The sequence below is a fragment of the Macrotis lagotis genome, chromosome X (assembly GCF_037893015.1).
Source record: "Macrotis lagotis isolate mMagLag1 chromosome X, bilby.v1.9.chrom.fasta, whole genome shotgun sequence".
NCBI lineage: Eukaryota > Metazoa > Chordata > Mammalia > Peramelemorphia > Peramelidae > Macrotis > Macrotis lagotis.
The window spans coordinates 132656285-132679539 of record NC_133666.1 but is presented as its reverse complement, the minus strand read 5'-3'; the positions used below and the strand labels follow the sequence as shown (position 1 = coordinate 132679539).

The 23255-nt window shown below is 36.3% G+C and overlaps 1 protein-coding gene and 1 long non-coding RNA gene across 4 annotated transcripts in view; one reads left to right on the top strand and one right to left on the bottom strand.

The window, feature by feature from the left end:
- Positions 1–4527: 4527 nt before the first annotated feature.
- GET4 (guided entry of tail-anchored proteins factor 4) lies at positions 4528–22539 on the bottom strand. Of its 3 annotated transcripts, none has more exons than XM_074201637.1 (9): positions 22115–22539; positions 13743–13821; positions 13149–13230; positions 12020–12169; positions 7549–7687; positions 5729–5869; positions 5569–5644; positions 5203–5275; positions 4528–4750 (listed from the first exon to the last, which is right to left on the bottom strand). In XM_074201637.1, the coding sequence occupies exons 1-9, from the start codon at positions 22270–22272 to the stop codon at positions 4662–4664; spliced, it is 987 nt and encodes a 328-aa protein (XP_074057738.1). In that variant the 5' UTR covers positions 22273–22539; the 3' UTR covers positions 4528–4661. The 3 variants fall into 3 exon arrangements, with proteins under 3 accessions (XP_074057738.1, XP_074057740.1, XP_074057739.1); XM_074201639.1 differs by lacking the exon at positions 22115–22539 and adding an exon at positions 21929–22036; XM_074201638.1 differs by lacking the exon at positions 22115–22539 and adding an exon at positions 21742–21916.
- LOC141498446 (uncharacterized) overlaps positions 21766–23255 on the top strand; it is a 69034-nt gene continuing 67544 nt past the window's right edge. Inside the window, exon 1 of the long non-coding RNA XR_012471648.1 lies at positions 21766–23025. This is a non-coding gene — a long non-coding RNA (uncharacterized LOC141498446). The remainder of the gene's footprint in view (positions 23026–23255) is intronic.

The following is a 23255-nucleotide window of genomic DNA, read 5'->3' as shown; positions in this document are numbered from 1 at the left end:
AAAATAAAAAGGGAAATCCCATTGCAAATAACAAAATGCTTAAAATATCCAAGGATTTACCTACCAAAGGTCACAAAAGACTTGTGTAGACTTAATTATTAAATACTCCTTAAAGAAACAAAAAACATCAGTTGGAAGAGTACTCAGTACCAATAAAATAAGAATGACAATATTACTAAGAGTTACTTTACACTTTCATTGTTATACTAAATATTACCAAGGGATCCTTTATATTAATTGATAAAACAATAATTTGGAAAACCAAAGATCAGGAATATGAAGACCACCAACACTCCCAAGTGTATCCTGAATCACATTACAATATAAATAGGTGCCAATCAAATAAACAAGGTGATACATTACCAAACTTGATAAAATGATAACAAAATTCATTTGGAAAAGGAAAAGTAGACTATCATGGGAAATGATAGGGATAAAAAGAAACAGTACTTCGAGACCTCAAACTATATTATAAAGCTGCAGTGATCAAAATAATCTGACCTTGGTTAAAGAGAAATCAGTAGAATAGACTAAGCAAAGGAGAATCAGAAACAATGAGATTCAATAATCTAGGTTTAATAAAAGTAGAAAATATAAATTACCTGATTTTTTAAAAAACTGCTGGGAAAACTGGAAATGAGTCTGACAAAACAGGTTCTTAATGGACCTTAATATTATGGAAAGATGTATTTTGATCAAATAAGAGACAAAAAGAAAAAAGGATAAAATTGATAACTGATTAACACTGAAAAACTTCTACAGAAAAAAATTAATGCACTGAGAATAAGCAAACAGTCAAATGCAAAAAAAATCCTGGTATCAAATTTCTGATAATGGTTTAGTATCCAGAATATCTAAGCAATTATTACATATATGACTAATAGCCAGTTTCCAATATATAAATGGTCAAAGGTTATAAGCACTTCTCAAAAGAATGCTCCAAATCACAAATGATAAAAGAAATTCAAATCAAAACACCACCTCATGTTTCACTTCACACCTTGCAAATTGGCAAAAACGATAAAAATGCCAACAGTCAATGTTGGAAGTGTCATTGAAGGATAGGCGTGCTAATACATTGTTGGTGGAGTTATGAAATAGTATGATCCATTTTGGAAAGCAATTTGGAATTATGCAATTAAAATGATTAAAATATCTATATGCTTTTTACTAGACTCCATTACTAGCTTTATACCTCAATGTTCCCATATACGCAAAAATATTTATAGCAGCATTTTCTGTGAAAGCAAAAACTGGAAACAAAGCATTTGCCCACTGACTGGGAGAATAGCAAAACAAATTGTGGTACATGGATGTAATGGAACATTACTGTGCCTTAAAAAAATTATGTCTATAGGAAAACAGTGGAAAGATCTACACGAACTGATGCAGTGAAGTAAGCGAAGGAAATAATTTACACAGCAGTAAATTTTAAGAATCAAACACAAAAAAATTCAAAGTGAACATAACAAAATTATAAAGATCAAGCATGACTCAAATAAAAAAAGAAATTTCCAACCTACCCATTCTTTGTTTAGTTGAGAAGTTCACAGGTTTTAACATATTGCACTTGCTTTCACACATTTTCAACATATTGATGAGATGTGCTGATTATTTTTCATTTATTTGCTATGTAGAACGGTCTTCGGGGAGGGGAAAAAATACTGGGACAAACTTATTAAAAAAAAAAACTTCTACAAACTGATATAGTGATTTGAAATCAGAACCAAGACATTCACAACATCCACTAAAAAGGAAATCAAAAGTAAAAGGTAAGAAAGAGTTCAAATGAATGTAGCGACCAACTTTGAAACATCTTTTGATAGAGGTGGTTGATTGTAGATTTGGAATGATACAAATGTATTACAGATGGTCAATGTGTGGTTTAATGATTTTTCTTGTTAGAAGTGATTTTTCTTTATGAAGGAGCAGGTACATGGCATAACAGATGTTAAAAAAAAAAAAAACCCAGCATCAACAAGTACTTTAAAAATGCCAACAAAAAAAACATCAGGTAAGAACAAGTTAGACAATAAGGGTAGGAAATGACATATGGATGGAGTCAAATGATTCATTTCAAATTCTAATTTATTGATTTATTACATCTCTCTGGATCTTTGTAGCTGTGAATTAGAATTCTCTGATTGTAGATTGCTCAGGATTCTTCCCACAACAACTGCATGTGATCTATTTAGGGACATGAGGAAACATTTAAGAAAGAAATCTATACAGAAATGGAATTAGTGGCAAGAAACAGAATGCTAACATTACACTTAGTACAATCACTCCACAGAGTCCAACCAGATGATGTCATATCTCTAACTTGCACACACTTTATAGGCTGAAAAGGTTTTATTGACAGGCTTATTACTGCACATGTTTAAATACACTACAGTAATGATACAAGGTACATGATTGAGTGATTGCAGTAGGGTCAATCTGCCCCAATACTATTATCTTATGAACATCTGTGCTACGAAGGGGTTTTAATATCTCAAAATCTTCTAATTAAAAATCAAATGAAACACCAAAGTTGATTTAAACGAAAAGACAAAGAAAAATTGCAATAGGATTGGTAATCAAAATCAAGTCATTATATCAAAGCCTTTTTAATTCTCTAGAGAACCTGATGTGGGCCTAATTGTAGCCTTTTTTTGGGTTACTTCTATAGCCCAAGAGCTGCTGGGAAGTCTCTTAGTAGTTGGATGGAATAATTTTAATTTTTACAGCAAGTATACAGAACATACATTTTTCAAGGGGTCTTTACTAAATAGAAGTACTTACATTAGTCTTAAATATCTTGACATTTCATCACACCAAAGTTTTATATTTATCTAGATGATTTCTAAGTATAGACATACTCTATACCAAGAATGAGGAAACAAAAAAATTACATCAATGACAGCAGAAAATATCTATGCCAGTATGTTGGAATCAGAAAACCTGGATTCAAATTTAGACTTCAACATCTACATGATGTCTTGGGCAAGTTAGTCGACTCAGTCTCAACTGCAAAGTGAGTGATTTGGATGAAATGGCCCCTAAAATCTCTCCTAGAATCCTAGAGTGTGTGTGTGTGTGTGTATTGATATTTCTGTGTACCATTAGTGATCGATAAAGAAAAACATCTCACCACCTAACCTACCCTAGAGAAGTTCTTATCTGTGTTACAGACATGGGGTACATTTACAGCTCATTGAAATAAGCTAGCCCAGCCTTGGATAAAGAAGGAAGGCCTGGCAACTAAAGAGCAGCAAACAGCTAGTTGCTGCTCCCACCCATCAGAAATTTGATGGAATATAGTACTCAGTGTTTTCATGTTGGAGAGAAAAAGGCTTAAAATGAGACATCCCCTCCCCATTTAGCTACTTCAAAAATCAACAGTGCTTCAAGTCCCAGTATAAAGTATTTATTTAAACTCAACAGTTAACACAAAGCCTTCCTTTAAATTCCATTTGTTTTTACAGTAAATAAAATTGTATTTCCCTCCTCCCCATGCATGATCACTGTGTATTAATCTACGTCTTTTAACTGTGAAAAAATAAAGTGTTTCCCCCCCCACCCTCTTCTGTAATTATATTGGTAATATCTGGCATACTGCACTGCATCATAAGGTGATAAAATGTAGACTTGCTAATTCCTGGTCTGCAGTTATTCCTGTAAATTCATGTCTTTTTTTTTCTCTAAAATGTTAAGTTAAAGGAATCAATCACCCAATAAAAATAAATATTGCATTAAGATAGAAATTAAAAGTTCTGCAGTATCCCTTTTCTTTAAATGACATTTAAAAAGTGGTTGTACTTAGAGAAAAAGGCAGGGGTTGCTGGCTTGCTTTATTAAACACAACTGTCACCTTACACACGTACACAACTAACACTGTCAAAGTCCATCAAAGGCAGCTAAATCCCATGCATGAAGGAGAAAGATCAACAACATGAGAATTTATGTATAAAACCAGTAGGATGGACTTCAGTATCTTCAGTCTCTTACCTACATGCTACAAAGATTCATTCAAATTAAAGAAAACTCAGAACACACACATTTGAAAGGTAAAAAAAAAAAAATCAGTTTTGATGGGCACAAGTTACGTTTTGATTTGAGATAGCCAACTCTTTTGTTTTCCAAAATTTGCTGCACTCCAAAAGGTAGTTAGCTTGATGTTATCTAGCTAATGAAATTCACCCTTTCTTTTGGCATGCCTTGAAACACATTTGGCACCAGGCTCAGAGAAAAAGCTAAAAACTACCCTACCTTTCAAGACATTCCTTTGTGACAGCAAAGGTTAAATGTGTTATTTTTCCCCCATAAGAAACTGAAACAAAATTTTGAAAGGGTCAAGTAACAGTAATGCCTGTGCTTTATTTTGTATTAATCTGAAAAGGAATACTGCATTTGAAACCATAAATGACTATATAACTCAATCAAAAGTCACTGGTCAGCATACTGAAAGGCTGCTAACAATCACTCCAATCAGTTCTTCTGGCTACCCTTTTTTACATAAATAATATAGACCAAACATTATAAACATCTCAGCAACCTTCTTTTAACAGAATGGAGAGCCCTCCTAGTTGTGAAAAACAGAATTTCAGGGCTCATATTCTGAAAATGTCTTTTGAGTTATCAAGTTGTCTGATTCATGCAGTTCCTAGTGAAAAAAGTTTTCAATCGAGTTCAATAGGACTGCTATCTTCTTGACCATCTTCTGCATCTTCTTCCTCCCCTGATCCCATAAGACTGTTCAAAAGGTTCCCTATAATGAAATGAGAAATGTATGTTGCAAAAGATCATTGTTGCAAAAAATCAATCATTTTCAATTAAGAATCTACAAAAAACTTTTGAAGGAAGGTTCAGTCACTCTTGGTAAAGTCAATGAAAACAAGCAGGTACATTATGAGCCACTGTCACCTAGATAGTCTCAAAGACTCCTAAACTATTCCTAGAAATAAGTGATGATTCTTGTTCACATGAAGATACTGCAGCAAGCCAAAAGAAATTTCAGCTTCTTAACATAATTTCTGCTATCAACTGAGATAAAGGGATACCTTTTAGTTGGGAATTGAAGTAATTTTTTATAGGGTTACGATCATGTACTTAGAGATGGAATATCTGGCTAAACAAAACATAACATGGATTTAAATTCAAATGTTAGTTAAGTAGTTAGATTAGTAATATTTGCAAATAAATTTCTCTCCGGCCTTTTACCTAATAAGCCTCCATAGGATGACGTCTGCTTGGGTGGTACTCCAAAAAAGAGCTGTCCTATTCTATCAAGATACTGAAAAAAAAAAAAAAGGAAAAAGAGATGCTACTGTCAATTAGAATTGATGAAAAAGGAAGCTTCATCTACAAAACTCACATACATCCCCCATCATTTTCAAGACTTAATTCCTAATGTTCAGTATTTTTAAAAGATAATAATTTTTGGTTAAATTTTTATCTTCAACAAAGGTAACTCCATTCTATCCTACTAAGGGCAAAAGCAGATTTACAAAGTCCTTTTCATTTTAAATAGTATGCACTGTCTAATCATCCAACTCTTCAAAAATAAAACACAATGGTTTTACTAACCTCATTGTACATAGGATCTCTCTTGAGTGAGGGCTGATACTGCTCACATAATACTGTAAATACTGTTAGTTTGCCTCTGGAGAAAAAAAAGCAGAAAAGAATGATGACACCTTATGCCATAAACCAAAATACTACTTAATAAAAACACAATAAAATTTACCCTTCAACAGCCAGCAGCAGAAACCAGATAAAGTTGAGTAAAGGTTGTACAAATGGAGGTCCCTTCTGTATTGAAGGATGTTTCTGTGTATATGTTGTGAATACCACTGAAGCACTGCTTTTATTTTTTAAACAGAGAAACCTAAGGGGAAAATTAAGAAAATGCTGTATTTTGGGAAGAACATAAAAAAATTAAGATGATTTCATATTTAGATTTCACAGAAATGTTAAAGCACCCTATTTTTCAAAGGGATATTTCATTTATTTTTTTGATGAATTTTTTAAAAGCAATTCTTATCTCTCTCAAAGGGAATTATAAACAACTGGTAGAAATTTAGCCAAAAACATATGTTCATTTGATCTAATCCAAAAAGGAGCATCTTCCTGCATACAATAATGAAATGATTTATCACTTGGAAAAACTCAAAACACTATGTAGCTATTATACTCACATAGGATATAAGGGCAATGCCACAATAATCCAGGTAAATTCCATACATATCATAGTATGTAAAGAATATAATGAGTTCCTTGGATCAGGAAATTAGGAATGTAAATAAGCTTCTGTTTAATAGTCAAAGTACCACATGAACTTTTAATTTTCTGTACCGTAGTTCTATAACAACTTCATTAGAATTTTTTCATTACAAGATCTCCACAAATAAAGTCAGAACATTTTGGAAGTACAAAAATGGGTTCCCTATATTTAATGAATTCATTAAAAGTACTAAGTTCAGTTCCAAAGACCCTTATTTAGACCAATTAAAAACTCTATTAAAAGTTCTTTATTTTAAACTTTTTCACAAATTGAATTTCAATTCATTATTGCAAAGCTCATGTTTCCTGATATACTGTAAGATGCGTGAAGGCAAAATTTTATATATTCAACATAAAACTTTATCAATGGAGTCATCTATCACAAAAATTACATGATAAAGTTATTTATTAAGCAAAGTAAATTTGAACCAGAGCTTTAAGTTCTGTACATGAACTTTCACAAAATTCTATTCAAATGTATCCATATGCCAAATAAAATCAGAATAGGAATAAGAGAATAGGAAATTTCTATAGAAATAATAGAATGGGAATTTTTTTCCCCTAATAGAATAGGAAAAAAATTACACATGTGAAAATCATACATAAAAGACAAAGCTGTGGAGAAAATCATCGAGGATAGATAACCTCTTCCCTGTTTAGAATCTACAACACGTTTAGTCTCTTGCCTTTATTACTGTCTTTTAAGGGAGTCTTCCATCATCACACTTAAAAAATACTGATAAAAATAAAGACCACACAGAATTTTCATCACTATTACTTTACAAGCAAAGCTGCTTGGTAAAACTGATCAAATCTAAGTTTCAGTGTGTTGGTCTTAGAATAAAGAAAAATTTCAGATAGCTCTCATAATTAATCAAAAGCATATTTCCTTTCTGAGACAAATTGACTTAGAAAAAAAGATGATGCATTTTTTTTACATACAAATACACTTTGGAAACAATACTAATCTAATTTGTATGGCTTTCAAAATAATTCTGGTATTGCTCAATTAAAATAAAATGTGATTTAGAAGTTCAGAGAAGATCACAAAAATTAAGACTTGCAAAAAATTTTGACTCCCAAAGGTTATTAGCAAGGCATGGTTCCTAGAAAAAAGTATTAAACTTACAATCTACCATTTTAACATTTTCATTAAAAGCATAAACACCCAATATCAAATTATTCTTATCACATGATAAGGTTTTAAGTTGCTCTAGAATACAGTAGTCAATATAATCATGTTTTTCAAAATACTCTTTAAATAAATAAAATAGGAACACCTACTGTAAGACTGCCTGTGCTACAAACATGTCCACCTCACTGCGATATCCTCGAGAGGCAGAATATTCTACTAACATATTTGCACATCCTTCTCCATCTGTGGAGTGCAGAAAATGATACCGAGACTCACAATAATTCTGTTCTAGAAGGATGGAAAAGAAAAATATTTAGTATTGTTTTCATAGTTTTTAAAACAGAACTTTTTTTGTCAAACATCTTCTGCTAAAATTATTTTATGACCTAGCTCAAAAAAATCTGAAACGAGGAAGAAAAATTAGCTTGGTCATTGATAGAAATTCTATTGTCAAAGAAATTAATGAGGACAGCTAGGTGGCGCAGTGGATAGAACACCGGCCCCGGAGTCAGGAGTACTGGAGTTCAAATCCGGCCTCAGACACTTAATACTTACCTAGCTGTGTGGCCTTGGGCAAGCCACTTCATCCCACTGCCTTGCAAAAACTTAAAAAAAAAAAACCCAAAGAAATAAAAAAATAAAAGATGACTTGAATATAAAACATCTCCACCTATGTAATTAAGTTATTTGAAGTTCACAGGCCTGTTGAATTTCAGAGTCTTACATTTTCATTAAAGCCCAAGAGGCATATTTTTTTTTTGCAAGGCAAATGGGGTTCAATGGATTGCTCAAGGCCACACAGCTAGGTAATTATTATTATTATTATTATTATTATTTTAGGTTTTTACAAGGCAAATGGGGTTAAGTGGCTTGCCCAAGGCCACACAGCTAGGTAATTATTTAGTGTCTGAGACCGGATTTGAATCCAGCTACTCCTGACTCCGGGGCCGGTGCTTTATCCACTGCGCCACCTAGCTGCCCCTCAGCTAGGTAATTATTAAGTGTCTGATGCCGGATTTAAACTCAGGTTCTCCTGACTCCAGGGCCAGTGCTCTATCCATTGTACCACCTAGCCACCCCCCCCAAGAGTCATATTTTTGAACTAAAAGCAAATTTCCTTGTTAGAAATAACCTATCTTTGATTTTTACATTTTGATTAAAAAATTAACTTCAAAATTTCAGCAGTGAAAACATGAGCAAATTCATTCTCATTACGTTCCCACTATTTTATCACCACTAATTCTATATACATACATATACATATACATATACATATATATGATTGACCCATAAAAATGACTGATAACACTCAAGGATCCATCTAATGGTTATTAGTTTATTTTTAACCAATCCTCACACCCTAACTGTACCTTGACTCTTGAAATTTTACCTATTTTCAAAGGCCTAGCTCAAATGTCTCTTTTATAAAACTTACTTCCACCCCATTTCCACTCCCACCCAAGCTGGAAATGCTTCCCATTTCTTCTAATTCGGAATACCCATATGCTTCTGTTTTCAACATTTTCTAATTTGATCTACAATTATGTGTCTTATTTCTCTTTTTATACTACCTTTTACTGAGGACTAGCATCCTGTCCTGTTGGTCCTTATAACTTGGTGCCGAATAATACCTTGTCATATAGGAGTAAATACTGAAAATAATAATCATCACTAATTATTAATGATACAGATTCTGACAAAAAATTTTAACTTAACACTTATTTCATTTCTAACAGTGACAACTTCAGTCACTATTTTTTAAATGCTAACATTTCTTATAATCAAGGCACAAGATCTTACTTTAAAAAACATGTTTTCCTTCACAAAAGAAAAAAATTGAAATTCTAATTCATGAATTTGCTAATTGTTTTGTAAAGATTTTTAGATACAGGGGCAGCTAGGTAGTGTAGTGGAAGGGCCTTGGAATCAGGAGTACCTGGGCTCAAATCCCCATTTGCCTTGCAAAAAAAAAAAAAATTTAGATACAGTATAAGCTTAAGTCTAATCATTTTGCCTAACTTCATTAGAAAACATACATATGAGAAGAGAAAGGCAAAGGTGAATTTAGAGAAATAAAATAATTTCTAAAAAGGGGAGAAAACTTTTAAAAAATAAAAACTGCAAGATGAAAAAAATCAATACAGAGTTTATAACTGGGTAAAATCAAAATTGAGAGGGCAATACTGATGACAGGTTAGTAGGAATAAAAGTTACATAGTTCAGAATGGAAATTCTTAAGTCTATCTGAATCTAACTTTTAAGATGCTTATTTATGACATTTGGAATAAAAGGATCAAAATATAGATTATTAAATAGGAAGTACCATGGCACAGTGAATGGAGAGTTAGCTTCAAAGGCACCAAGACGCAAGTTCAAGTTCTCTCTCTGACATATGTCATCAGCAGGTTGTATGGCCTTAGGCAAGACATTTAACCTCAAGAGATTACAGGCTGCAGAGCAGCAGGTGGTGACCTACATTGGAGCTTTGTCTGGAGTTTCATTGATCCAACAAAATCGGAAGACCAGTCCCTAGCCACATGATAACAGCTGACACTTAAATTTACAATGGGGTCTATCATGATTAGATATAATTTGACAAACGAAAAAAAATAAAGGCTCAAAAGTGTATAGTAACTTGCCCAAGGTTAGAAAAACCAAGACTGACTCTATGACTGCCCCAACCCCACATACAGCACATCAGTCAATGACTGAACAAACAGATCACAATTAAAAAAAAAGAGAATTTTTTCACAGAAATGTCCTATTAAATGATGAAAAAAAATTCTCCTAAAAATGTCTTTTGTCCTAAAATTCCAGATCCTGACTCTTTTTTTAACTTACATTTGTACTTGTGTTCGGAGGTAGTTAGTTATTTCCATGAGTGAACCTCTTTTTAATGAAATGCAGAAAAGACTGGTATATAATTATCAAAAAGGACTGAATGAACACCTCTCTGCATTGATAAGGTGGGACCAAGTAAAGCATATGAAGCTAAAGAAGAGAGGATGAAGTCCGGTGAAATGAGAGAACCTGAGTTCAAATCCCACTTTTCTCACCACTATCAGGTTTTTTGTTTGTTTGTTTGTTTTTGCAAGGCAAATGGGGTAAAGTGGTTTGCCCAAGGCCACACAGCTAGGTAATTATTAAATATCTGAGACTGGATTTGAACCCAGGTACTCCTGACTCCAGGGCCGGTGCTTTATCCACTGCACCACCTAGCCACCCCTACTATCTGGTTTTAATCTAGAAACTCAACTTCCGTAAGGGCTCAGTTTATTTATTTGTAAAAACAGGAAGGCCTTATATTAGATGCCTTGTTAGTTCTTTTTTAGTTGTAAATCTATGAGCCTCTTAAGAGCTGATAACTAATCTGTACTTAAAAGAGGGACAGGGCAAAAAAGATAGATTAATAAAAATCTTAATTACTCAGTTTAAAATTTTTATTTATGAAAGAACAGCAATTTCATTGCTTTTTATCCTTCCAGTTTGTCTTTATAGGTTTCTGCTAAAAAAAGAAAAATATGAGGAAAGACAGAGGTAACAATATCCTGTATTTTCTGAAAACAGTCCTGATTTCAAGAAAGGAAAGAAAAAGTGACTTTTAATGAAGATTAACAAAAGAAATATCTCCAGATCTTGTGTCCCAATTTTTGCCTCAGAGATTAGTCACTTTAAATATGGAAAAATAATCAAATTAATAAGTAGTCATGAGGTTGCATGGGAGCATCTCTCTACTAGATCTCTTTCTATTTCCAATATAATGACTATAAAAAAAAGTTGACCATTTTCATTGTTGGTATGATACTTGAGGTTGCAAAAAAAAAGCCTGTTCTCTTAAATAATCTAATCTTGCTTATATAACTAATTTACATTAAGAGTTTACAATGTCAAGATAAACTTTAGCCTAATTTTGAAATACAAATGACTCACAATTAATGAAGTTTCATTGTAGTACAATTAATTTCAGCATAAAGTAATATTTAGCTAAAATATCAAACCAAAGCTTTGATCTTATAGGTTTACTGAAAGCCAAATGGTGAAATATAGAAGTATAAAGTCAAACACCTAGATTTGGACAAATGTTTCTTGAAGTATTTCAAAGAATACCCCTAGCCTGTACCCCACCCCCAATCTGGAGTTGTAATGGACTTTATTTATATTTTAATAATGAAAATGAAATGTCAAATGGCCTCATTCATATTAATATACTATAAAAAGATTATAATTTATGAAGATTTTCTCTATTATTCATTATCTCATGGTTTTATGTTTATATAACATTTCATTTCTAAGTACTTTCACAGACATTCTTTCACTTTAGATAATCTCCAATTTAATTATCTAATAAGCTAAACAGATCCTTTTAAAAGTTATTTAGTCTGGTCCTTTCTATCTACAGAAGAGGAAACTGAGACTCAGAGAAGTCAAATGATCAAATATGGTCATGAAGACTGTAACCAGCAGAATTGGTATTTGAACTTAAATCCTCTTGACTTTAAATCTAGTGGGGCTCCTATGCAGCAATTAAGGTTTTCCATTTACATCTAAGAAATTGTGATATTATGAGATGTTTCACAGCTACAGTTCAATTTTAAAATGACTCAAAAAAATGATTCTTACCTTTCCATAGTGTGATAGCCAATAACTGGTGTAGTTTTGGATGACCCAATTTTCCTGATCCACCACTGGACCATTTCAGTGCTCTGGATACAAATGCCACTCTTTCTGGAGAATTTGGATCCATCAAACTAAACACTTTAGCCAAATTTTCTAAAAGCAACACAAACATAGATCCTTAATCAAAGAAAATACATATTGAGTGCTCTGTGGATATACTACAGCTTAAAAATCAACTCTTTTACTTTAAAAGTTGCAGAGCATTTAAAAAAAATATATGTATCAAATGTACTATTTAAATTCATATTAATTCTGTGACTTTTTAACATCCAATTGACCTCTCCGCTGCAGTGCCAGAAGCCACACTCTCCCTTAGTGAGTAGGAAGGGAAAAAAAATATTTCCTGCCTCACTGGTTAGCCCAGATGTGATCACGTTGGGGGGCAGGGAAAGCTGTAGTGGGGAGACTGGCCCCTGTGGAAGAATGAAACCTAGAATGGGGCAACACTATCAGGGAGAAAGGAGTAAATGTGCCAGAATGGAGTCACAGAAACATTACAGACTCCTCAATTTTCTCCATTTTGTCGACAGGCCTCTGGAAAAGTAGTGGAGGCAAGGGGTGGCTAGGCCTCTCCATATTCTTTCCAGCTGGGAAGCTCACAAAAAGGGCTTCACGAACTGCACGCTTACCGAATTAGACAGTCCGCCAAGCAAAGTTTCTTTGACAAAATGGCCGACTCGCGGGCAATGCGCACATCACCTCGCTGACTGGATGGGAAGCCGCTGTCCATCAAAGCGGCGGAGAGGTCAATTACTGTGCAGACATTACATGTTGCTCCTGTGTTGGGGGAGAGGACAGTGCCAAAAATCATGCTCCACCTATAAAACATAGTATGTTTGCTAAGTGTGCCAGTATGCTCAGCACTAACTCAATCAGAGACTATGATCTTCAGTAAAAAGTGCTGTGATGCTTCTATAGCAAAATTAATGCCACATCACATCACAACTCAAAAGGCACCAAAAAGGGAGTTAAAAGGTTTAAGGATTCATTAATCAGTGACTAGCTAGAAATAAATTCTAAAATGCAGATGGTACTTTAAACACTGTAAAGCTCAACACAGTAGAATTCTCACCCAATAGCTCATCAGTTACTTTCGCATCTGATATCTCCAAGGACTCTAAAACCAGCATGGAAAGATCGGCAGCACTGTTTTGCTACAAAACATACACAAACAAACAAGAAGCATATTGTTAGTCATGAAGCTTGATTAGTTTCTAGAAACAAAAATGGGATGCTTTCAATTTTAAAAGGCATATGCTAAACAAGTGGTGCTAACCGCCTTTTCCAATGACTCAAAGCCTATGAACAAATAAATGAAGCTGCTCCAGACACAATAATTATTTACTGCATGTACTGTAACTGGCTACCATATCAGTGAAGACCCCAATGATGAATTTCTAGCTATTAACACTGCCACTGAAGCACCCACTAGGGCTGGAGCCAAGGCTGTGAAAGCAGCAGAAAAATAAGGCAGGTTCCATGTCACTGTTATTGCAGATGTGGATTTCTATTCAACTGGATCAATCAGGTTACTGCTGTCAAAACTAATTCAAAATGAGACAGAATGCATAGCACCAGCCCACAGCGTGCCACCTATTAGTCTTTTTCTTTAGCATTCACATCTCAGTTTTTTCTAGAACAAAAATAGAAATGAACAATCACTTACTTGACTGTGACTGAAGAACAACAATGCCCCTGAGTACATTAGTTCTCTTGCTTCTATGTGTTTCCCTTGTGACATGTACCTACAATAATGGAGAAAGAGCAATACTGAAACAGTCAAATTATGCAGTGTGTCCAAATTACTCCAAATGGATAAGAGGACTACATTCCTAACATTATTGATAGAATCTCCCAATTTCATTTAAGTCTACAAAACAAAGATTTTACAAAGACTAAACTACATTTAGAATTTAAATTTTAAACATATGCAAGTTTTCAAAGATTTTATGTATAATTGGGTGGAAGAGAGTGGAGTGAGCACTGGATCTGGAATTCATTTTTCAGGGTTCAAATCTAGCCTTAGTCACTTACTAGCTTATGTAACCCTGGGTAAGTCACTTAAACCTGTTTGCCTCAGTTTCCTCATCTGTCAAATGAGCTGAACAAGGAAATGGCAAACCACTTTTTTGCTTTTTGGTGAGACAATGGGATTAAGTAACTTGCCCAAAGCTGTAGTAAGTATCAAGTGTCTGAGGCTGGATTTAAATTCAGATCCTCCTGACTCAAGGACCAGTGTTCTAGTCACTGACTCATTTAGCTGCCCCTACAAACAACTCGTTCCCAAGAAAATTCTAAATAGGACTACAATTAGCCAGACATGACTGAAACACTAAATAACAAAAAAAAACAACTAGTATCAAGGTTTTATTGCATATACAGTTTTATACCAAAGACGGATATGAAATTCAAAGACCTATCCTGCCTATACTACTTACTAGCTGTGTAACACAGGCAAGTTAATTTTCTTGAGCTTCCATTTCATTTGGAAAATGAGGGAAAGACTAAAAGATATCTAAGGCTCCCTCTATCACTAATATTCAGAGATCTTTTTGGAGTTCCATAAGTCATCAGGAAGCTTTTATACCCTCAGAGACTTTTTCTATAAATTATTACTTTTAGATCACCTACAATTCAGTCCTTAAGGATTGTAGTGACCATGTCTCTGACACTCACTTGTAACCAAGTATCTGAAGAGATCTGAGTTTCTCATAAACTGACAAATGGCTTTGCTTGGAGGAGGGAAAGACAATAGCAAGGAATAGCATATTAAAATCTTATCATTTAAAAACATTTATTATCCAGTATCTATTTGTATATGATGTATTTAGATGAAACAAGATCTTTACTCTCTCCAGGTTTACAAATGGACAGGCACCACAAATCTGGATAAACCAGAAATGACACAAAGTCAATGGAAGTAAAATATCAAATATGGAAACAGCATAAGCAGTCAGTCCCAATATTTACATAAAGTATACATTTGGGGAATAGAGTGAACAAGGAAGACAAGGAGTTCAAACCCTGAAAGGTAACAGGCCAAGAAAACATTCATCTTCATTTGTCATCAGTCCTAGAAACAGCATAGATTTTCTGCCATCCCCCCCCCCCCCAGTTTTTGCAAGGCAAATGGAATTAAGTGACTTGCCCAAGGCCACACAGCTAGGCAATTATTAAGTGTCAGAGGGAAAACTGGGTCCTCCTGACTCCAGGGCCATGCTCTATTCACTTTGCTACCTAGCTGTGGGGATTTTCTGTTATTTGAATGATAGAAGACTAAAAGTTTAATAGCCTGAAGGATGATATTCTAAGGATAGAATATTGCCTTGGGACAAGATAATACTAAAGTGAGATTTCTGATTGAAAGAAGATTTAAGCAACTGTACAAAAGAGGAAAATACTGGAAATAAAATAGGTTATGGGAGATTAGGAAACAGTAGCTTATTTTGAGTTGGGAGAAGTACTAGGAGACTAGCACTAGAAATGACAGAAAGCTGAAAATAAATTTTACTTCACATATCTTCCTCTCTACTTAATTTTCCTCCAAAGTTCTACCACAAGAATGACTGTGAAAGAAAAAGAGAATGTCTTTTAGCCTTTTGTCCTCCAAAATCTTCTAACACTGTTAATCTTGTTTCTTTTTTGGAACAGAGCCAAAGTAAAATTAAATTTATCTCATTTTACCAGGACATAAGCAATGTTCACAAATAACTGCTTTTTAGCTCTAAAGAATCTCTCTACTATGGACTGCAGCTCCTCAAGGCTTCTAAAGATAATAACAAATGTATATGGTACTTTAAGGTTTGTAAATGCATTTATATATTATTTTATCCCCACAACAAAACTAGGAAGTAGATGTTTTTTATAGAAAAGTTAGGTAGCAGACAGAAGGTAAGTGACTTTAGTCATAAAGCTAACACACAACTCATTGGAAGATGGTCTTCATTAATAGTTGTAGTAAAATCTGGGGACTGGTTTCAACTCTGTTCCTCTGGTAGCAGACATAGATTTCATTACATCATAGGGAGAAGACTCAAGGTTTCTCTGGCATGGAAGACTGCACCATTTTCTGTGCACTGGGCAAGATTCACTAACTATAGAGGGTTGCTTTTTTGCTGTCCCGTGTTTCATTTGTGGGAATTGCAAAGATAGGAAATATAAACATTCTCTACTGGCATAGCTTTTGAAATAAATAGAACATCAGTGGAGAAGAAAACTCAGTAAATAATTAAATAAGAATAATGTCATTGTGACTGTAAAAGCAGGGAACAGTCTTCATATTTAATAGTCTGCTTACAGGATAACAGAGAAGTTTTTACCTCTCTGCATTATTATGCCACCACACAATTACAACAGCAATTTACCTTCAGAAAGAAATCGTTTTACTACGCACAAAAAACTTAAATATTTTTTCATTTACACTGTTTCTATAAGTTTCATCTAGATTTTTATCAAGCTATTCTTGAAAAAATCATTTTGCAATTAACACATAAATCCTTACTCATTTTAAATTAATATAAACCCATATACTTTTATATTATCTTTGCTACTGATCTATGGAAAACAAAATCAAGAAACAGTTAAAAGTCTTTTAACTACCTCTTTAATCTGGGATTTAAATATTGCTGCATTTTGGGGGGGGGGGAATCTACATAACTGTGGTAAAAAAGAAAAAACATTAAACCAGATAAACATCCAAAATGCCTTTGGCTGTTTCACTGCCATGCAGCTAATGATGGAAGGAATTCAAGAAAAAGAAACTTCCCTATAGATCTACTTTACGTAATAAGCACCAGTTCATCAATGAATGAATCAATAAAGTCAGAAAGAAAGCTCGGTAATACAAGACCAAATACGAATAATGAAATGTGTCTATGAAAACGGTGGGCTGTCTTTATATTTAATAGTCAATTTATAAGATCATACAGGAGAATTTTACTATAAAGCCGATTAATATCATTGGATCTCACAACTGATTTATTATGTATGTGGTACAGTCATTTGATATTTTAAAAACAATGTATAAAATGTGCTATAAATATTGAAGGATTCCTTAGCAACCACTACAGGATCTTAGAAGACTTACAAAACTACTATTCAGCACCTCTTCTAAGTAACTTTAAGAAAGATTATTTGCACTTTTCAATGTCATGTGGCCTTTTAAAACATTTAACTACATTTAGTGAGGAAACTTAAAAATGCAAACCTCTTTCATATCTTTAGATCATCACCAAAACATCTAGCTAAAGAGGAATAAACTCTTTCAAAAATATCACAGGGAAAAACTTGTATTAAAAAAGGGCCAACTTTTAGGCTCTAATTCTCAAACAAAAGGAAGAATTTGCAGGGGGAAAAAAGCAGCAAATATATCAGAAACCTTGAATCAAGTACAAATACCTAAACCAGGGCTGTCCAACCTTACTTTTAGAAATTTTTACTGAACCAATAGACAATATATTTTGATTTGTCATTTTGGTGAGAGCTCTGTGGTAGCTTGATTTCGTTTACTAAAACGTTTAGTAAACCTACAGGTGGGCCTCATAAAATTGGCCTGTGGGTCACATTTTGGACAGCCCTGATATAATTAAATAACTGTCAATAAGAAGAATTTGTAATGGAATCCACATAAGATATGTTCTAACTCGGTGCTCCCCAGGACTATAAGATTCAACAAGTTATCTATTCCCAGAAGTTCTAATACTAAAGACATTATGACCAGTGTGAATGCTAAATTTCTTTCAATTAATCTATAGGATATAGTAGTATAGTCACCAACAGGTATGAAAAAGACAAAGACAAATACAAACAGAGAGGCTCTGGTACTTCAAAATCATGAAAACCATCTCTTGAAGCATGGAATCTACAGACAGTCACTCATCATTTTCACATTGAGATGGTAATGACTTGAGCCCATGAGGCCACTGGTACTTTCAGTCATTATACAATTTGAAGATAATGAGTATAGTAACTGAAATTTTTGTGCTGACCCCTCAACAGGTTAAGAATGAATCAAGTATTCGTCTTAAGAGTGGAAAGGAAAAGGGAAAGGGGCCATAAATGAAACATACTTGATAGCAGTATTATATAGTTACTTGAATCATATCCAATTCATAGAAAATGCTGCAGGCTACTCTGAAATGCTTTTTGATCCCAAACGTATGAACTAGTGGTTCTGATCTTTTTCTTTTAACTGACACACACCATTAGCTTGATTTCATTACAACCCAAATAAATACTATATGGTGTGTATTTATTTCTTCTTTTAAAAATAAAGTTACGTAGGCAATGGACTTCTGCAATACTTTTTTCCAAATCCTTAAAATTATCTCAAACCTCTCCAAATAGGAATTATAGACATGAGATAAAGCAATTTCACCAAGAAACCTACTGGCCTTATATACCCCTAAGGTTGTTGATGAGAAGTTACCAAATATGCCAAAATAGCAGGCTTTCTTGTGATAGCAAAGAACTGGAAACTGGAGAATGTCCATCAATTGGAGAATGGCTAGACATAAATATGGTACCTTGAATGTAATGCAACATTACTGTTCTGTAAGAAATGAAAAATATGATAAAGCATGGAAAAAAATCTATATGATCTAATGCAGAATGAAGTAAACAAAAGTAAAAATACAATATACACAAGGACTATAACAATGTAAAAGATAAGAGCACACAAAATAAAAATTTCAAAAGTGAATGTTACAAAATTGCAAAGATTAAAACCATGACTCCAAAAAAGAAACATAAAAAGATATACCAACTCCACCCTGGGAGATCCACTAATGTGGTGGCATATTACATGCATTTTCAAACTTTGGATGTAGATCAGTTTTGCTGATTTCTTTTCTCTTTAAAAATAGTATTTGTTATATGAGGTGCTTCTCTGAGTGGGGAAAAGGAAAGATACTGGGGGAAAATTTTGATCATGTAAATAATAAATCAATAAAAATTTACTTAAAAAATGAAGTTAATTAGAATGTATATATATTTTCAGTACTTCACAGCTGACCACTTGGGAACCATCAAAGATCAGGGTCCTAAAATTGGAATCCAAGCTCAATATATTTTTCAATTTTCTTACCTATATCACCTACTACTATGAGGTTTGGTCTACCCTTAACTGAGTATTAATTTAATAACTGTGAATTAACAAATCTTAATAACTTCAAATTCAATTTTAAGTAAAGAAACAAGCTAAAATCTATGTTATTGCTCTTCACAAAAAGACATGAAAAATGCTTGTGTAGAGAAATCAAATCAATCAAAACTTTGTGATTTACTCACCCTGATTAAAACTAATATTAATATTTACTGAAGAGGCCTATCAAAGAGCTAAAGCCAATTTTAAACATTTATAAGAAGACTATCAAAATGGATGGATGGCTATCCTGTCCCCCCCCCCCACACATATACTCTCAAAAGGTGAACTAGTTGACAGATAAATACCTTTAATTATCTAAATAGCTATTTACTTTTTCAAATGATAACCATAAATACCATGCATTAAAGTTTGTAGTTCCTACAGGACCAATTAAATAAGGGAAAACTATTCTCATGTAAAACTAAAACCAAATTTATTCTTAAAGAGCAAAATAAATGTTTCGTAGCAGAATGATAAAAACACTAAATGTAGTTTAATAGAAATTTCAAAGCTGCTGATCAAAAATAGCTATTACAACGATCTAAAAAAAACTGCCTTCAGTTTAAGACCAAATAGATCTATTTCTTGTCCTTTTTATCATGGAACTGCAGATATTGCCAAGGAATGAGCAAGTTTTTAGAGGGTCACCCTAGGAAAAAAATATAAGGCTTTATCTGGACATCCCCCCCTTTTTAATTTTCTTGAAAAAAAAAATGAAGAATTAAACTTACAAAGCTTTTTGGTGGTACATAAACTGGCAGCTTTCATAATGCCTAGCAGTTACGATTAAATATCATTTCAGTAAAGGTATTATTAGTAAAGTTCGTGCTTAATTACTCATCCTAATAGGAACAAGCTCAAAATGTTCCTGGAACAAAATCTGGGAGCACATTAGACAACACTGATTGCTAAATTCAGATTAATAGTAAAACAATTTAAGTGAAATCATGTTTAAAAAAAAACCTCTCTTACTTTCTAAATACTCCTCTTTTTCTAATAATGTTGCTGTAAGTTGATGACAAAAGATAGGTACATTTATGATCTTTTAACATTTGTATTTATAAGCTTTAGCAATGGCAATTTACATATGATGTGCATAAGCCAAACCCTAGTAAAATACACTCCATAAAGTATTTCAAAGTTCTAGTCAATGTCCACTTAACCTACTTTTAACTCACATTACAAAGAAAATTTCAGTACAACCAAAAATTCTGTGTAAACTCTGGAACTGAACCTATGATGAGGTATTTTAAACTTGTATGGGATTTCAGAGATTATCTTCTCAAATCCAACTCCCTACTTTTACTGATGAGGAAGCTTGAGGCTCAGAAAAAAATGAAGTTTCCTAACTAGCAAAAGGTAACAAAGGGAAAGAAGTCATTAGACCTTGATGTGAAGGAAAGAACAATGGGTATGGAATTAAGACACCTTGGTTCTAAACAAAACTAATGACTTTAGGCAAGTCCTTGGGTCTTTATGAAGTTCCTTATCAGTTAAATGAAGGGACTGAACTGCTAAGGAACCTTTCAGTTCTAACTATTGTGGCTGGTCAGGAACCAGATAAGAAACTGAACCCAGGTCCTCTGAAGTAAAATCTAAAGCTCTTTGGACTACACAATCTTATCCTTAAAATTCCTACGACCAAATTCCAACAAATACACACATTCTTCCTGGCTGACTTAGCAAATTAAAAAAAAAACCTATAAAAGATAAGTGGATAATAGAGTAAACTGGATCTGATTATTTCGGAGGAAAACTGAATTTTAACTATCTTTGAAGAAAACTCTAAATGGTCAAAGGAATGTGAGTAAACTGGATCTGATTATTTCGGAGGAAAACTGAATTTTAACTATCTTTGAAGAAAACTCTAAATGGTCAAAGGAATGTTAAAAACCAAAAGGGCCATGATAATTTCAAATACACACTCTCTTTTCTTTATTTTGGAGAACAATGAAAAAACCATTTCTCATCAAAAGAAGACATCCTTGAAGAAACAATAAAAATCTCACAAAGATGCCCTAAACCAGGCTTGCCTTAGCATTTCACAAACCCTAATCGGTCAACTCCAGTCTGGTCTTCAGGAAATTAGGCAGTGAAATTATGCAAGGGTGAAGGCAAGCCTTACAAGGTGGTCAAAGGTGAACTAGGTTTTCACTGCCGACCACCAAGGAGAGGGTCTACGCAGCAACAAACTTTCCACCCTTTTCAAAGTAAAAGGTCCCAGGAGGGAGAGAAAAACGCAATTCCTTGCGGAATGGCGGGGGGCTCCGGGCCTGGGAGGCGGATGGGCGTCTCTTTCTCCCGGGCCTGGGAGAGGGGTCGGGATAAGAGGCGGGGGGAGGGGGGGGGCTGTCGGGGGGGGGGGAAGCGGCCGCCCCGGGGATAGCGCAGGTCCTGGCATGTGGGCAAGGAGATCAATGCCCGCCCGCGGCATGGCCGGGAGGGCTCGGGCCCTCGGCCCCCACCCCGGGGCTGGGTCGGGGCGGGCGGAGGGAAGCTCTAGGGAGGGGCCCTCGGCTACCTGCAGAGGTCAAGGCCAGCAGGGACTGAAGGGGGTGGGGCGGCCCCTCCCGGGCTTTGGAGGCCCCGGGGGCGCCGCGCTGCCGGGCCGGGGAGGAGCCCCGGAAAGGGCGAGAGCGGGGTCCGAGAGCCCCTTCCCTCCTCCCGGAGCCCCCTTGGGGGACCTCCCCGGCCCTGGCCACACTAACCCCGGGCCTCTTAACCCCCCTCGACAGGCATTCGTGCGAGCCAATGAGAGAGCAGGCTGGTGTCCGTCCCGCCAATAGAGGAAGAGAGGAGGGCGGTGCCGGGGCCAGGTTAGGTTGACAAGGCGGAAAGCTCTGGAAAGCGCAGGCCGGCGCCCCGAGGCGCGTGCGGCCGCGGGCTCCGGCTACCTGAAGAACAGGGTCCGGTACATTTGGTGCGCCTCGTAGTACTCGCCCTTCTCGACGCTGGCGCGGAGCTTGCCCTCCACCCGCTGGACCCCGCCCCGGTTCCGGGCGCTGTTCCGGGAGCTGTCCTGCTCGGCCATGGCCGCAGCTGCCGCCGCCATCCCGGGGGGCCCGCGCAGAGAGCAGGCGCCGACGCTGCCGCAGCCCGTAGTCACCGTCCGCCCTGCCCGGCTTCCGTCCCGGCGGCGCCCCGAGGCCTTCTACGGCGGCCGGCGGGGGACAGTTGTAGGCGCCTCACCGGGCGTGTCGGCGAGGTGCCATTCCACGTGACCTCACGGGAGGGGATGCGGCAGCGGCGGCGGAGGAGGGAGGAGGCCGACTGGGGCGGGCCGCGTCCCGCCGGAAGGAGGGGCCTGCGCGGCCCCGCCCCGCACGGGCGGCCGGAGCGAGCGACGTCACAATCTCCATGTGTGAAGGCGGCGGCGCGCAGGGGCTGCCCGGGGGCGCGTGCCCACGTTCTGAGCGCTCGGCGGCCGCAGCTCCGCGCCGCGCCCACCTTCCCGAAGATGCCCCGCCCCCCCCGCCCATAACCTCTCCCGTAAGCCGCGAGACTTGAGCCGAATCGTCTCGCGGCCTTGGGGCGGAGCATCAGCCGCGCCCCCAAGCGGGTCTTCCGGCGCCTCCCGAGTGCTTCCGGTTCTGCCGCCCGGATGTGCCCCCCCCGCCCGGCGGGCCTGCTTTCGCCCCACGCACCCCCGGCGCGGCCCCGCTCCGCCTTCCTTTGCGAGCACTATTCGGGCTGCGCACTCGCCGCCGTGCCCGGCCGCCAGCATCACGGGCAAAGTTCCTCGCTTTGTATTTTTGCTTCTCTGCTAGTGTCTTCAAACGCTTAATGGCAGCAATTACAGTTAAAGGTAAAGTCGTTTCCCTAATGCAAAAGGAACCTCTGCAAAAATAGTAATGGTATGGCCCGTTGTGTTAGAAAAAGCAACAAAATCAAACAAGATGGGTAGAGAATAGAATTTGAGTGTTAGCCACTTAATTTTGTAGCCATGGAAAAGCAAAATCAGAAGCAATTTCCTAACAAGATTTATAAATTTTCTTTTATACATCTTATAATAAGACAATTTCCTCAGTTTTTCCC